This window comes from Ips typographus, linkage group LG2 (genome assembly GCF_016097725.1).
Source record: "Ips typographus isolate SLU linkage group LG2, UJ_Ityp_2.0, whole genome shotgun sequence".
NCBI lineage: Eukaryota > Metazoa > Arthropoda > Insecta > Coleoptera > Curculionidae > Ips > Ips typographus.
Window position 1 is genome coordinate 22,521,782 of NC_138423.1, and position 17,223 is coordinate 22,539,004.

The 17,223-nt window shown below is 34.1% G+C and overlaps 1 protein-coding gene across 5 annotated transcripts in view; it reads right to left on the reverse strand.

The window, feature by feature from the left end:
- hlk (hulk) overlaps positions 1 to 16,855 on the reverse strand; it is a 21,872-nt gene extending 5,017 nt beyond the window's left edge. For 3 of the 5 annotated variants that reach the window (XM_081974015.1, XM_081974013.1, XM_081974011.1), the window contains exons 1-19: positions 16,675 to 16,855; positions 11,275 to 11,457; positions 8,355 to 8,495; positions 8,174 to 8,209; positions 6,990 to 7,172; positions 6,795 to 6,938; positions 6,620 to 6,742; positions 6,375 to 6,566; positions 6,170 to 6,292; positions 5,925 to 6,116; positions 5,690 to 5,872; positions 5,412 to 5,543; positions 5,150 to 5,355; positions 4,798 to 5,094; positions 4,601 to 4,742; positions 4,388 to 4,544; positions 3,715 to 3,838; positions 3,549 to 3,663; positions 3,386 to 3,493 (exon numbers count right to left, since the gene is read on the reverse strand). In XM_081974015.1, the coding sequence (XP_081830141.1) occupies positions 3,386 to 3,493; positions 3,549 to 3,663; positions 3,715 to 3,838; positions 4,388 to 4,544; positions 4,601 to 4,742; positions 4,798 to 5,094; positions 5,150 to 5,355; positions 5,412 to 5,543; positions 5,690 to 5,872; positions 5,925 to 6,116; positions 6,170 to 6,292; positions 6,375 to 6,566; positions 6,620 to 6,742; positions 6,795 to 6,938; positions 6,990 to 7,172; positions 8,174 to 8,209; positions 8,355 to 8,495; positions 11,275 to 11,457; positions 16,675 to 16,819 (2,926 nt within the window). In that variant the 5' untranslated portion in view covers positions 16,820 to 16,855. The remainder of the gene's footprint in view (positions 1 to 3,385; positions 3,494 to 3,548; positions 3,664 to 3,714; positions 3,839 to 4,387; positions 4,545 to 4,600; positions 4,743 to 4,797; positions 5,095 to 5,149; positions 5,356 to 5,411; positions 5,544 to 5,689; positions 5,873 to 5,924; positions 6,117 to 6,169; positions 6,293 to 6,374; positions 6,567 to 6,619; positions 6,743 to 6,794; positions 6,939 to 6,989; positions 7,173 to 8,173; positions 8,210 to 8,354; positions 8,496 to 11,274; positions 11,458 to 16,674) is intronic. The other 2 variants (XM_081974014.1, XM_081974012.1) reach the window with 1 other exon arrangement.
- Between the last annotated feature and the right edge of the window lie 368 nt (positions 16,856 to 17,223).

Sequence of the window (17,223 nt, forward strand, 5' to 3'; positions counted from 1 at the left end):
ATGCTCTTTCAGTCATAAGCTATTTTTGTGAAATGAATTTAAGTTCAATATTTTAGGTTTACCACAATTTATCAACGTTTCTACCGCTTTATTAGGGTCATTCTCAAGACTAAGTGTATATGAAGTAATAAATGATTGTTTTTAAAATCGTAGTTTTCATAGTATTGAATGCTAAAAAATACAAAAAAACATTGTCCAGTCCAGAAAGTGGTCGAAACGTTGAAAAAAAAAGGCTAAAACTTTCCTCCGACTCAAATTAAAAATGATTTCATCAGCACTTTACGCTGATGTCTCTAGTTGGAAGCAACTGAACCTGAACACTTTAAAACCAATTACAGATTAGAAATGAACATGTTAAACAGTTCAGGTAAAAAAAATCAAAGACCAGAATAACAACAGAAAATAATTTATTCTCCATTTAATTTTTTTTTATAAATTGAATTGATGTTAAAACATGCGAGGTGCGCTCTTAGCGGCAGTGACGTGGCGCTGATGATGACGTTCTTAACATACTTACAACGTAACGAAAAAAACGTAATATTTTCTACACTACAGTTGGTTTTTGCAAACTGTATTGCCGGAAAGATTTTGTCTAGAAAAATAACCCTTTATGGAGGTTTCCAGATGTTATTTCATTTTGAAGCCATTTGAGAGTGGGAGAACTACATGAAGGGTCATTTTTGTTTTTTTTTTTAAAGTTTTTTTTTGTTTTATCAAAACAAAAAATGTTAAATTCACTCAGTTAAACCTAAAGTATACAGTAACATTAACAAACGCAGTAATAATTGTATACACGTCCTCATCCTGATCATTTAAGTTGTTCTCTCGGACTTAATGGAAAATGCAAAAAAAAACAGTTGGTATTTGCTTTTTGAGTACGTTGGGAAATGTTTAAGCTCTGGTTTTTTTGCATTCTCCTTAAACGAGGGGATAAAAAAATGTCAGCCGGGGAGAATGTTCGTCGGTGAAGTAAATTAATTGTATATTATGAAAAAGTCAAATTAAGGTGATTTATAGTTTTTCAAATTATTAGATTATTAATAGTCGAGAGTATAGGTATATAATAATTTTTGTTTATACATTTTATACGGCTTGGTTAATGAGTTAGAAGGCTATACTTAGTAGATTATAGTCACCGAACTAAGAGCCAAAAGTGTCACACTGTTTGTAGATAAATAGTGTGTCTTTGGGCTATCCAGAACCATGCCATGCTCTACGACAGATCAAACAGTTAAAATAATAAATAAAACTAAAACTAAAAAAAAAAGAAAACAAGGAAAATTAGATCTAACTACTATAGTGACCGAGAGGGAGATAACAGTGTGCGTATTATTAAACTGAGAATAAAGCAGCGTTTTGGATATAACATAATAGAGCAATTATTTGTAGGTCAGCGAAAAATATTCATATCAGGTCAGTCGGCGGTTGTATGTCAATTATCTATCATCCAATTCTCAGGCTGCGTTACCATGAAAAAAGACGTTGGACAATGATTAGAGTGCTACCACCACCATATATATTTACCAGTGCCGAAAAATCCCTTTTTAGGTTTTCCCGCATTAGTTTTTTCCTTAACGGACGGTTGAACTGGTTTAGACTGTTTTTCTCGTCCTTTCACCTCGTGATTCGCTTTTGACACCTTTGTCAGAGGTTTTTGAGGGACCGGTTCGGGTTTTTTTTGCTTGCACTGGTGGTTTATTCGCCACTTTCTTTGGCACGCTCTTTGGACTGGGCAATTTCGGTTGAATTTTCGCTACTTTGCTGCTTTTTGCCGGCTTGCTGGGACAACATTGGAAAGGTTCATAGCTGGAGGATGATGGGTGTTTGCTTGGTCTGCCTCCCATGCCGATGTAGAAACAGCCATCCCCTGTGAGCAGAACATAATGTCAGAATTCTGAGCCAATACACGACTGTTACTAATAGTAGGGATAGCATGCTGAAGTATCCCCAAGCACGTTAAAAAAAGATTGATATGTGTGAGTGAATGTTTTTTTTTTCTCTAACAAACGTTCGGGTGTGTTACAGGAAAGATTTTGAAGCTACTATGAACACGAACTGTTTGACTATTCTTCAAAATCCCACCTTCTGTGTTAGTAATAACGTATTAGTGGGAGTAAGTGAGAGAGAAATTTGACAATTTGGAAAAAACCAACGAAACTCGTCTGACACTATGCCTGCTTGCAGAGCGGCCGCGCTTGGGCATTTTTTTTCGTTAATAATTTTATCAGGGGCTTTACTATACCAGGTGGTTTTTCACCCCCACTACTCCAGAGCGTAAGCGGCAAGTTAATATTCATTATACAATAATTTGTCTTCTTTAGTCTTCTAATAAATTTTATCTACGGTGGGTCTGTGGTATCTACAGTTGGGTCCATTGCGGGTTGGCCATATTGGAAAATCCGTAAATGGTTGATGCACTCAGATACTTCTTAAAATCCTTAAAAGTACAGTTAATTATTTGAAATGAGCTACGGTAAATATGGGGTATAGAAACCGTAAAAAATATTGATTAAATTAAATAAAAAAGTAAATCAGTTATGCCCTTGGAATAATCAGAGTATACAACTTTTAAGTCAACACAAATGTATAACAGACTTCTGGTGCTCTTTTTTTAGAATCTGAGCCACCCAACCATTCACGTCTTTAAACCAACAAGTAATAACCAAATCGTAACCTCAAAAAATCCGACGACGTTCGTCCGGCTCTTCTCCTTTACCTGAAAAGCTCTTAATCAGTTCTGAGAAAGTTTGCGAGTCATCGTCGGCAGAATCGTCGTCGTCATCATCGTCGTTATCGTTCGAATCGTCATCGTCGTCATCGCTATCTTCATCGTCATCATCATCACTATCATTACCTAGTAAAACGATACAGCACATGCAACCTCAAAATAATTGGACCTGTAGGACTGCTCAATTCCTAATTTAGTGACGGTTTGAGCGGTCCTAGTTTGGATTTACCTAAGTACATCATGCATAAGAACGCACCTCGCATTTTATTAGCTTTTAGTACAGCTGTTAAGCCGATTTTGTTGGAAACGTTCAAGATAATATTTAAAAACACACTGAAAAGGTTGTTCTTCAAGGTCTTTGAATGTTATAACGCCACGAAATGAAAATGTTATGATGGATGATTTATTAAAGAAAAATATCGGAACAACCAAAAATTTTCTAATCATCAATCAATATGTTTGGTAAAGTTCTTACTTTTCTGCTCAACGAGCCAATCCAACACCTTGTCCTCATTTTTAAGATTTCCTATAAAATAAAAGTACGCATATCAATACAGATTTATACTACCAAATCTTGTTGCTGCAGAATATAATGAACTTTTTTTTTCAGTTTATATTACCGCGTTTTCAAATAAATGTTGCTGTAGAGTTTCTTACCGTCATACATTATGGGAACTCCAGTTTCGTAGTAGACTAACGCTGGGAAGCGGAATATGCCAATTTCAGAAGCCAACTTGGAGTCTTTGGATTTTACAAATTGAATACCTGAAAATTATCATATTTTTCGTCACATTTTTTGTATTTGCAGGGTGCTTGTTACCTTGTTTATCAGTGTCATCATCAATGGTTTCCAATTCTTCAAGGATTTCATCGCATTCATCGCAATCGTCGGTGTAGAACAGAACAGCAAGGTGTTCCACGTCATTGATCAAAATCTGAACACAATTTTTATGAAAATATGGAAATGTTACGTAGAAGGTCCGTACCTGTAGGGTTTTTCTGTCAACATTTTCGATAACATCAGGAGCTGCCTCCTTCAAATTGAGGATCCACTCCAATAGAGCTTCTTCGTGCATCAGGTCACCTGTGTAGATTTCTCTAAAACGGTTCCTAGAACAGAAAAGTTATCTTTTTTCATCTAAGATTACATTTTAACGTTATCAAAGATTTTGAAAGATTGCCGTTGCTGGTGTGACGATAACGTAACTTCATTAAAGTTAAATTGAATGGAATGACATTAGTTCACGAAAAAATAAAGAAAATTAGAATTACGTCTCAAATTTTGACAGTTTTTGCTAACATAAACGATAACAAAAATCATCACTTGACGGTTATAATTAGACGGTTTTTTTGTATATTAGAATGAGCGATCAGACATTGTGTCTGAATTATTAAAACACCGTTTTAAACGCCTTGCATTCCTGATTGGGATTTTTGAACGTTTGAAAGTTGTTTCCAGTTTCCAGAAGAATTTATGCTACTCTGTATATTTTCCAAATGACAGTGTCAATCAATTTAGGTCAGTATTGGAAAATTATGGAGCAAGTTTGCATTCTCCAACATTTGGGGGTTACATTTCTAACTTAATTTTAACCCACGATTATCTTAATTTTGGATAATCAGCAGGATATCTTTCCCAAAAAATTAGCTTAGACTTACCTGTAAAACACTACAGCTGGTAAGCTAGGTAGGTCGTATTCTCTCTGTATACCGTCATCAGATATTTTCACGAAATCAATGTCTTTGTCCTCACACTCATCATCTATATTTTCCAGTTCTTGCAAAATTTTCTGAGACCTTTTATCGCCTTCTTTGTCTGGAAATTTAAAATTATTAATAGAAATACTAGCTATACTCGTAAGCGTAACTTACAGAAGTACACAACAACATATTCATTCTCTGACAAAATTTTGTCCAACATTTTACTGTTGACCTCCTCGATCCTGTCAGGGATTTCCAAAGTGTTCTCGTCAGTCAACCAAGCCAAAACTTCGTCTTCATCTTCAATGTCTCCCTAAAATGGTGCTTGCAATTATTGTTGCAAGGTTTACGAAACTAATTTAGTCAACCTGGTAAACAAGAGGTTCTTTATTCCTAAAGAACACCAGTTTCGGGAAACTTTTAATATTGTACTTCTTAGCGAGCACCAGGTCCTCGGTCGTAACGAAGATGATGCCGTTCTCGTCCAGTTCATCGTCGATGTTTTCCAGTTCGTCCAAGATGGAGTCGCATTTGTCGCCCTCGTCACATTTACCGCTGAAATAGACCACCACGTATTCGTGTTCGTTGATCAGGTCTTCCAGAATTTCGTCAGTTACTTCCTCTATTGTGGCCGTGTTTTTTTGTTCAATTAACCATTGAAGGACCTTTTGTTTTATTGTAAGATTAATGTTACAGGTCAAAACAATTTAGTATTAATACCTCATCTTCGTTCATTAAGTCACCTTCATAAATGGAAGGAATTTTTTCTTCAAAGTACACCAAAGTGGGAAGATGGTCGATTCCAAATTCTTTAGCCTCGGCATCGTTATCAATCCTAACTATTGTAATACCTTCTTTTTCTAGATCGTCATCGATGTTTTCCAGTTCGTTCAGAACCCTTATATCTTCTTTGTCATCTTTATCATCTGAAATATTTTTTCTTATAATATTTTGTTGTTGTAGGAGTTGTGTTGTGACTTACAGAAGAGAACAGCCAAGTATTTTTGAGATTCAATCAACAAGTCCATCATTTCGTCAGTGATATCGGGAATTTCGCTGTGTTTCTTTTGATGGATTAGCCAGCCCAATAATTCTTCTTCCTTCATTAAATCTCCTGTAAAAGTTGAGTTTAGTTTTTAGTCAGGTAAAGAATGATTTAAAGCAAATGCTGTAAATTTGTAGTTATGTTTGGAATAATTGGAATTAACTATGTTTGCCTAATAAGATTTGTTAATAATCATAAGATTCTTGTTACTTTACCTTCGTATAAGTGGGGAATCTTCTTTTCGAATAACACCAGGCTAGGAATAACATCAATTCCGTACTCTTTAGCTTCTTCATCATTGTCAATTTTAACAAACACGATGTTGTTTTGATCGCACTCGTCGTCAATGTTTTCAAGTTCTGCCAACACTTTCTGGGACTTTTTCTGATCTCTATCATCTGAAAATTAATTATTGTTTCTCTCTGTTTTAGGTTGGGCTTTGCTGCTTACAGAAAAGGACTGCAACGTATTGTCTCTTAGACAATAGTATGTCCAACATTTCGTCCGTAACATCTTCGATCTCGTCATTTTTCACTTGATATTCGAACCATTTGAGCACTTTGTCTTCATCCTCTAAATTGCCTTCGTACAATGTGGGAATACCTCCTTCGAAGTAGACTAGCGATGGAATCTTTTCAATACCTAAAATCAATCAATAAGCTGGTGGTGTTGCTCACTGGTTTATGTAATATTACCGTATTCTTTGGCCTCATCAGGGTTGTCGATCTTAACAAACACTACGCCCAACTTGTCGCATTCGTCATCAATGTTTTCGAGTTCGTTCAATACTTTCTGAGACTTTCTGTCATCGTCGTCATCTGAAAATTTAATACATGAGCTTTAACCATCATGCTACTTACTTTGAAATTAAAGTTTATATTATTATTACGAGTGTCATACAAAATAAAACGGCCAAAGTTTTTCCTTCTGCGATCAGTTTGTCAAGCATTTCATCAGTGACATCTTCGATTTCGTCTTTTTCTAGTTGGTCGACCAGCCACTGCAAAAACTCATCTTCCTCCTCTAGATCCCCATCGTACACGTTTGGTATGCCTTTTTCAAAGTATACAACTGCAGGCAGAGTATCCAATCCTACAATCCGTATACATAAAAAAGAGTTTGTGAACTAGATCAGTTAACACTACCATATTCATCAGCAGCTGCGGGATCGTCAATTTTCACAAATTGAATTCCGTATTTGTCGCAATCATCGTCGATGTGTTCTAATTCTTCTAATGCTTGTAACGACTCATCATCTCCATGGTCGTCTATACATATTAATTATTAAATAATGCCTGAAGCAAAGTGAGGAAAACATACAAAATAAGACTGCAAGATGGTCCACGCTACTAATCAATGTTCCCAGGGTCTTCAAAGTAACATCCTCAATAACATCCTCCTCATCACCAGTACTTTTATGTTGAACTAGCCATTCAAGTACATCATCTTCCTTGGTTAGGTCACCTGCATTTTTGAGTTAATTTTACTGATTGTTGTGTAAGATAAATAGTTCACCTGAATAGATTATGGGTATTTGATGTCGATAATAAACCAAAGCTGGTAAAGGTCCAAGGTTGTATTCTTCAGCCAAATCCTCGTCGTTAATCTTGACAAAACCTATACCCAATTGGTCTGCTTCGTCATCGATGTTTTCCAGTTCCATAAGAACTTTAGAGCATTTTTTGCATTCCGGTTTGTCTAAATAAAAAAGTTTGGTTTAGTTAAGTATGTGATTATCCAAATTTGACTAAAATGTTTATGAAAAATAAATAACTAAGCTGTCAAAATATCAAGTTTCAAATGTAAAAAATTACCGAAGAAGAATGTTAAACAATTCCGGCAAATATAAACCTTTTTGTTTTTTTACTTGTGTTTTTCGAATTTATAAACTTATAGTCGTAAAACACTTTATATCTTGGCACTAGAATTTAAACACATTTTCAGTTATTAACCAAACGTTTTAAAACTTTTATATTCTGGTATTGAGATCTAGGTGCATCCAACAAATTCTGCTGTTATCACTGAGTCTCAAAGTGCTTTGAGGCTAGTCAAAGTACCTCATAAGTTATTTATGATGATGATGTCTTAGTTCAACTCGTGAAACGTTTTTTAGAGTCTCCTGAAGGTTTGTAGTGCATATTTATCATACAAGAGTTTCCAAAATAGGTCACAAATAAAATGGGATTTTGCCAGTCCTGGATTTTTTGTGTTCAGGCCAGAACAATGACAACAGCTGATTTGTTTTTCACTCTCACAAACTTTCTAGAGGATTTCTTCATATCTGTCTAGAGACAATCCATATTTTGTATTCTTGTATCTTAATAGAAGGAAGATATAAAGTTCTAATAGTACCTACTTATTTTACAGTAATGATTTTGTCAACTGTCAGGAAAAACAACTTTACATGCATTGCCAATATTCCAGGATGATTGAAAATTTAACATGCCTTTTATGAGCTCCATGCTGCGCTACTAAAGTGACACTTTTTTGCATGCATATAAATAATTATGATGGACAAATAGATTCGAATACTTATTTAAATGTAATCACTGTTAAAATTTACTCGAATCTATGGCCCAGTTTATATAATAGCAGTGCTCGAAGTCAATACTTGTGCAGCAAAAGAATACTTCTTAAGAAAGTCATGCTAGTGGTGAAATTGATTCATACAAAAGTCATTTTGGTCAACTGATACTTACTAGCTCCTAATTTTTGGCATTTATCAGCGTCTGGACCTAAACGCAGAAAGGTTACAACAAGTATTAGCAACTGTCAATTAATGGCGAATTACTATATTAGGGGCGTTAATTACAGTTTTACTGAACTTTTCAAAAATTTATAAATACATTTCGTATCGTTTTTAGTGAAAACTCTACTTACAGAATAAAACTGCTACAAAATCCGTTTCCTGCACGATTCTTTCGAGAATTTTAGCGTTGACTTCTTCAATTCTGTCAGGTAAATCCATAGCTTCCAGGCTGGTGAGGAAGTCGAGAACGTTTTCTTCGTCCATCAAGTCTCCTGTAATTAACGTAGATCAAATACAGTTTTAACTAGCAATAAAATCTGTTTTATGGTCTTAGTTGAATGAAGGTCACTGGGTGGTTAAATTTTATAGGTCTGACTTGTTAATCGACATTGAAAAGACCTGGAAAATTACGTAATAAAATCAGAAAGAAACTAATGTTAACAAGTGGCATGTTGTACAAGTGTATTTTTAGCGTAGCCTCGAAATCCCGATGGTGGATGTTTTAAAAATAACCTGAAAATCTTGAGCTATATTTCTATATATTTCGCTCGTGGTGACCCACATCCAGGTTATAGTCTGGAAATTAAATTAATGAAGTAACATTTAACGATTAAGATTGGTCATCAAATGTTTTCTAGTGGTTGTAACTTGATTGTTGTGTAATTTTCAACATGTGTCAGGAAAAAACTACTTAACAGTAGTGTAAGAAGACTATAAAAGTTAGTTGTTTTAGACAAATATGTATTATTGTTTCTTGGTCTTCAATCTAGAAAACTGTATTACAAATGTCCAGCTGTGATTTAAGACCCAACTCGGATTTCAATAATTATCATTTTTAATATCACGACTATTTCAAAAATATTAAAATTTTGAATTTTCTCACTTTCTAAAGCTTAGAAATTAATTTTCAGTGTCAAGTGACTGTAGTACAATTTGCATTTAAATTTTAATTTGACGATTAAAACTCTCAATATTCATTTGAAAATTTTCGCAATTTTGAACTTTTATAGTCACGTGATTGTTTCAAAATGTCACAATTTTAAACATTGCGACACTTTCTAAAGCTAAAATTGAATTTTTATGGCCATGTGACCGTATTACAATTTCTAGGTACGATTTAGACTTTTTAAATATTTAAGTTTTAAATTGTAGGACAATTTTGAAGTTTTAACCTTTTAACTCTAGTTTTTAATGTCACGTGACTTTAGAAATATCAAAATTTTAAATTTTCTGACTTCCCAAAGTAAAAAATTGAAATTTATGATCACATGACCTTATTACAATGTTTAACGAGAATTTTAAATACTTTTGAAACTCCAGACCATCAAAGGTATAAATTTCAATTGTGGGACATTTTTATATTTTTTTTTAAGGTCACGTGATCGTACTGCAATTTCCAGGTACGATTTCGGGCTCCAACCCTGCAAAGCTAACATTTTCAATTGTAGTACAATTTCCAAGCTTGAATTATAATTTTTAATATCACGTGACTGTTTCAAAATGCCACAATTTTGAACTTTATGATTTTCTAAAAACTTAAAATTAAATGTATGGTCACGTGACGATATTACGACTTTTAACAAAATTTTTTTATATTTCTTTGGGATCAAAACCATCAAAAATGCCAATTTTTATTGTGGGACATTCTCTGAATTTAAAATTTTTAATGTCACGTGACTTTATAAATGTCTAAATTTTCTGACTTCCCAAGGTTAAAAATTGAAATTTATGATCACATGACCTTATTACAATGTTGAACAAAAATTTTAAATACTTTTGAATCTCCAGACCATCAAAGGTATAAAATTCAATTGTGGGACATTTTCATAATTTTTAGGGTCACGTGACTCTGTTAAAACTGTGTTTTTTGTCTCTCTGAGATTTGAAATTTCGCTTTTAAGGTCACGTGACCGTATTGCAATTTCCAGGTACAATTTCGGACTCCAACCCTGCAAAGCTAAAATTTTCAATTGTAGTACAATTCCCAAGTTTGAATTATAATTTTTAATATCACGTGACTGTTTCAAAATGCCACAATTTTGAACTTTATGATTTTCTAAAACTTAAAATTGAATGTATGGTCACGTGACGATATTACAACTTTTAACAATTTTTTTTTATATTTGTTTGGGTATCAAAACCATCAAAAATGCCAATTTTTATTGTGGGACATTCTCTAACCTGAATTTACAATTTTTTATGTCACGTGACTTTATAAATGTCTAAATTTTCTGACTTCCCAAGGTTAAAAATTGAAATTTATGATCATCATCAATTTTAAATACTTTTGAATCTCCAGACCATCAAAGGTATAAAATTCAATTGTGGGACATTTTCATAATTTTTAGGGTCACGTGACTCTGTTAAAACTGTGTTTTTTGTCTCTCTGAGATTTGAAATTTCGCTTTTAAGGTCACGTGACCGTATTGCAATTTCCAGGTACGATTTCGGGCTCCAACCCTGTAAAGCTAAAATTTTCAATTATAGTACAATTTTGAACTTTATGATTTTATAAAGCTTTAAAACATTCAATTTTAATGTATGGCCACGTGACGATATTACAAATTTTAACAATAATTTTTAATATTTTTTCGGGGATTAAAACCATCAAAAATGCAATTTTTCATTGAGGGACGTTCTCTAACCTGAATTTATAATTTTTAGGTCAGGTTACTCTGGTGAAACTGATATTTTTGTCTCTGCAGACATGCAAAAGTAAAATTTTCAAATGTGAATACTATAATTTTTAATGTAATGTGACTTTCAAAACATCAAAATTTTGAAATTTCTTTCTAACGACTTGAATTTTGATTTCCTAAAATTGATTTATCGACATTTTGAACTATGATGATAAGTCTACATAGATTTACCGTAAAGGTAAACTCTCAGCTGTTTAGAACTTCGTGTGCAGCATAGTTTGTGATTGGTCAAAAAACAGCTGCCTTTAAATTTCTGCTGTTTTTTGGCCAATCAGAAACCAACAGCAGTGTTATAATTTCCGCAAATGCTGCACATGTAGACTGGCAAAATTTAAATTAATTATGTACATACCGTCATAAATGATAGGTTGTTTATTTCTAAAATAGGTGAGTGCCGGAAACTTAGTAATGCCATATTGTTTGGCAAGTCGTTTGTCGTTAATCTTCACGAAATCCACCCCGAAGGAGTCCGTGTCATCGTCGATCTGCTCCAATTCTTCTAACACTTTGTCGCATGACGTACAACTTCTCGTATCTGAAACCAGAAAAACCCATAAATAATTGTTTTAGAAGCTGGTCAGCTAATAAACTATTTACGTATGATTTATGATTAAATAATACAATCGTAAATTCTAAGTGTTTTGAAAAGGTGTGTTATTTATTTCGAATAGAATCGCCAATGTGGAGGTTAATACGTTATTTAAGTAATACAAAATGTTCAGAGCCGTTGAAATAGATATATGAAAAATAACACAAAATTTGTTGGCCCCTGTCCAAGAATATGATAGAAAATTTTAACACTGCTTTTTTTCATTTGTCCAATACTTTGTCTATAGTTCAATGTCCTGTGTCAGACAGATTCGTTATGTAATTTGTTGGCTGTGTGATTATATTAAAGCATAATATCTTCTAAGTAAGTAATTATTATATCTGTACGACTGTCAACTTATTTCAGGTGATTTTTAAATTGATTAATTATTGTATATTTTCTTTTTGGTCAATCAAATTCCAACTAATCTAATGAATGTAGTATCATGCTAGTTGGTCAAAAATGCAGCTTTTAACTTGCTGCTTTTTTGACCAGTCACAGACTACCATCATCAGTGTTCATAACACACGTTTTTGCTAAACCGCTAAATAGTTTTTGTCATTATCTTCTGTTAAGTCTACATACATATATGACTGAACTACAAATTATTCGACTGAGTACATAGTAGTCCCTGTTTGGTTAAAAAAAGCAGCAATCAAAAAGATGCTTTAGCAACAGTGTTGCGACTCATAATACTGCACATTAGACGACTTTTTGCGTATAATATGGATGGATTATACCCTTGCCGAAGAATGGTAGACTATTTTCACGTGTGCACAGGCTTTTTTTAGTTTTGCGCTGGAAAACGTTACCGAATAATTGAGTAATAATGAAAACAATTACATGTTGAATCCCAATGAAAATCCCGTTTCGGTGTTTCGCGTAGGTTTCTCGTATGTTATCCGTTTGTTGGAATAGACCCAAAGTTGAACGGTTATAAACGAGAATGAATTCGTAACGGCAGAAAACTAGTCACAGACCCACGTATTTACCATTGAATTTTTCTGTAATTCAGTCAGAATTTTAATACAATAAGTCTGCAAATCAGTAAATAATGTTTTTAAGTGGTTAGTAATGAATCATGGTTAATTAGATTATACAGGTGTGGTAAATCCAAAACCGACCATAGGAAAACCGTGTAACTGACAGAGAAACGTAGATAATTGCATGCGCGGGACAAAGACAGAAAACGAAAAAAATATCAAGTAGGCCATATTTTCAGCGCGCTGTTAAATAATTAATTTTAATTTTGTCGACGGGGTGAATTTTGGCAACAGCGCGCTGAAAATATGGCCTACTTGATATTTTTTTCGTTTTCTGTCTTTGTCCCGCGCATGCAATTATCTACGTTTCTCTGTCAGTTACACGGTTTTTCTATGGTCGGTTTTGGATTTACCACACCTGTATATCATATTTTTACAATCCACTATGGTGAAGGCGCGATCTGAAGAGGTATAAAACGTTCTGCAAATATTATGACATTAAAAGCTTAACCGTGCCTGTGATAGTTATTTTTAAAGACTCAATTATGCTTGTGTAAAACGGGAGCAACCAGATATCTCTGAATTTATTTTTAAACCCAAAAATTCGACGATGTTGCCGCCGTTACGCTGAACGTGTCAACCGGGCACATATTGTTTACGTTTCAACAGGTGTTCCTATATTTTATGCTTTTTACGTACTCAAACGATTAGGTCCATCGTTTTAATTGATCCGATATTAAGTCTAAAGAAAATCAATCACATTTTGATTATCCCTGATTTTTGTAGTGGGTTGTTACAATTTCAAAAAGGTCTAATCAAGAAAAATTGTTTTCATTCCCAAAAAATATATGGTGAGAATTGAAATTCAGTATTTTAGTAGATATTACAAAGATTAACTTACAGTTTAGAAAAAATTAATAAATATGTTTGATAACATTTTAAACAGCTATAACTTTTTTTGTTTTAAAGATAACAAATCTAAGCAAAAACCATATTGTGTAGTTGACTAGCACGTTTTCTCTTATTTGGCGAAAAAAAAAAACAAATGACCAATTATATTGAGAGATCTTAACCTAACTTTTATTTTTTTATTGGATATTTGGACTTTACTCAAAATCTCTATTCATCTGAAGGTAGATACTTCAACTGTTTCTGAGAAAATGGTGTCTATACATATAAGTTAGTCATGTGTGTTAATATAAAATAATAAGTAAAAAGACAAAGAAAATTTGAGTAGTAGTATAAAACAAATAGTTTTATAAACATGTTAAATTATTAGAATATAATACATACGACTTATTTATTTTTTCAGAAACAGAGTATGCTTGGAATTTTGTGTAGAATCCTAATATTATATAAAAAAATATACAGGTGTGGTAAATCCAAAACCGACTATAGGAAAACCGCGTAACGGACAGAGAAACGTACATTACTGCATGCGCGGGACTAAGACAGAAAACGAAAAAAATATCAAGTAGGCCATATTTTCAGCGCGCTGTTGCCAAACGCCAAATATCACTCAAATACCGTCGACAAAATAACTTGGCGTTTGGCAACAGCACGCTGAAAATATGGCCTACTTGATATTTTTTTCGTTTTCTGTCTTAGTCCCGCGCATGCTATAATGTACGTTTCTCTGTCCGTTACACGGTTTTCCTATGGTCGGTTTTGGATTTACCACATCTGTATAAGAAAATTATTGAAATGCACTAGTAAAGCTGAATTTTTTGTCATATTCGACACACTCAACAATCACCTGTCGATTGAAGTTCAAGTGTTCTGGTGACGGCACATTGTCCGGCCAATGAAAATGCATTTGTACAGTCACGTGAACTTCAATCATTGCTGGCTAACCGTGAACCAACAGGTCTGTTCGTAGAGAAAATCTCCAACTAGTAAGCAGAGAAATAGTTACATCCATTGACCACCAAGTCAGAAAACGTCATAGTCACGTGAGAATTCAACCAATGAAACTTGACATTTACTGTTTCTGAGTTGGAAACCAGTCAAGGATTGCCTCCGCGAACAGACCTAGTAAGGTTGTTTTTAATATTAGACAAGCAGATATTACCCTCAATGGTACTCAAACTGTCTTGTAAGCTATTTGTGCCCAATTACTTATAAAATCTGCTAGTCTTCATCAGTTCAGTGCGTCGAGTATAACATGTAACACAGTTAAAATCGTATTTTATTATTATTGCAAATAAATTTAATAAAACATTAGTTGGCAGAAAATCTATTTTGTTAAGATAATTCAATTCCGGGATTATTTCTGCCGCAAAATTCTATGAGAATTTAATTCAACATTTGATTAGTCGTTAACCCAGAACGCTATGTTGTATGGCAGGAAAAGAATTTATTTTAGACTTTTTTAACAGATAAATATGTTCATTTCAAGCAAAACAGTAAGCAGTCAGAAATAAAAAGCTTGTGAGATACGCTACACAAAGTTAATGATTAGCTAAAACATAAATTATCTAATATCTACAAAATGTCAAACGTGTGTGTATGAGAATATTGGAAATCATAAAATACACAAGGTTTCGCAGTTTTCAGTTTAATAAGGAAAAACTGGAAAAATATTTGATAAAATACGATTTTTGGAAAAATCTTAGACTTCAACAGTTCAACGGGAAAAATAAGCTAGTTCAAAGTTATATTTACAAAATTTATTTTCTTGTAGGATGTCTATTATATTATATACATTTTGTAGAGATATTTTACTTAAATTATGAATCTAGACTGTTTGTTCGAAATGCCAACTGTGAAAATATACAAAATGTAATTTTTGAACCTTTATGCATCTTCATTATTGATAAATCCAGCATATTAGGGTCGAAACGTTTATAACTCTACCCTAGCCCCTTAAATATCAAATGAGGCAGTCCACATTGTATATTTTAAAAAGAAAGATTAAGTAGAAGTGTTTACTGTTAAAAAATTGCAAAAATACAAAAGAACTCATCAAGTGACAGTATAATTTCAATTTTGACTGATCGTATCTCCTTAGTTTATACAGTTGGAAAAAATAAATAAAAAAGAAATTTGATTCTCAAGTATTGAAGTGTGGGCGTTTATTTACTCATAGACGTATATGAGCAACACCGCTTTGTCAAAGTCAAGTGCGGTTTTCAAGTCTTTCTTTAAAAACTTTACCTGTCTTTTTGTCTATTTTGTGGTTTGTGAGATATGAATTTTTGCGATGATTAAAGTGGTTGTATTTACTATAAAATATAGTTTATGAGCTGTTTGCTAGAACCACACATAGATACTGAACACCAAAATAAATGCCTACTTTAGATGTTAACATTCGCATAGACAACATTAAGCACGATTATTTGGTTAGATCTTTTGAATGAACGGCAACACTGTAAAGGAAAATTTGCACGCCGCGTATCTCAAATCCCAGCTTTCACAGTCCTTTGGCAATGAAAACCGATTTCCCCGTTGCATCACTCAAAACTCAGAGAGAGGACACACAATACGACAACCAAATGCGGCTATGCGTAACGGAGCAATTGTTTTCTCGCCACGGACAATGTCGAAAGCCTTTCAAGGATCCGAAAATGAATTTTCCGGTTGGGAAATCGCTATTGAGCTTGTGTTTTATCAAATCTATTTCGAGTTATTGTGGGCCTTTTGAGCGGTTGGAGAATGTGTGTAATCGGTTGTTGTTGTAAATATGGCAGGTGGGCCAAAAATATCTCTTGATGACTAAACGCTATAAATATTTTTATTTTTTCTCGCAGATTTGTTTTCGCAATAAGTTAGTTTATTGATTTAATAAGAGATGAAATTGAAACCGTTTGATTTTGGTTTTATAGTTTCCAGTCAATTGGTCAGACGTTTCCCAACGAAAAATTCGAAAGGTGGCGCTCATTCCACCGTGCGAATTGTCACTGTGAGTTCTATTTCCGTTCCACACATCTGTTATTTATCAGACTTACTAGTGTTGGACAACAATATTCAAGAATGGATATGGAACAGAAACGGAACTAACAGGAACAATGAGTATCGTAGGTTATGAAATGCTGCGCTCTGCCATAATATAGGTATCGGCCGCGAAACACTGCACTACCACTCAGATTCTCGCACCACCGGTTCACATTCTAGCGTGATCCGCGAAAGGCTTTCCGTTTGTTTCACTGATGGGCAGCACTTAGGCAGAGACTCTACTTACACCAGAAAACCGCGACGTAGCCCTTATCTTGGAGCACCCGGTCCAGTTGCTTGGCATTGACCTCTTCGATGACGGCGGAGTCCTGGTGCTGCGTAGGGCTGCGTTTGGCCGCCACCAGCGCCACTAGCAGCAGCCACCTCAGCATGCTGCAACCTATCACGACTACGTCGTCCGCTGATGCTGACTGAGCTGGAAAGGACCGCGTCCAGACGTGGGAGACCCCTCGCGAACATTTCGTTTTTGGCAAAATCCAGAGTCGGATTCTGCTTCTTTTTATTTTGTCATTCTTGAGTCAATTAGGCTTTTAGGGCAAAATTGCTGTTAAAATCTGATGAGGACAAATTGAGTATCCATAGAATAAATGAAAAAGTCTTCAATACCTGTACCTTTTCGAAAATGGTTCTAATGTTACCATTATCTCTGGTTTCTGTCAGAAAAACAATAAGAGTAAAAGTTTCCAGTTTTGACGTTATTTTAAAATTTTGAAATAAGGTTATAGTGACTAACTAACTAACAGATAAGTGGATCATACATTTTTCAGCTAATTAC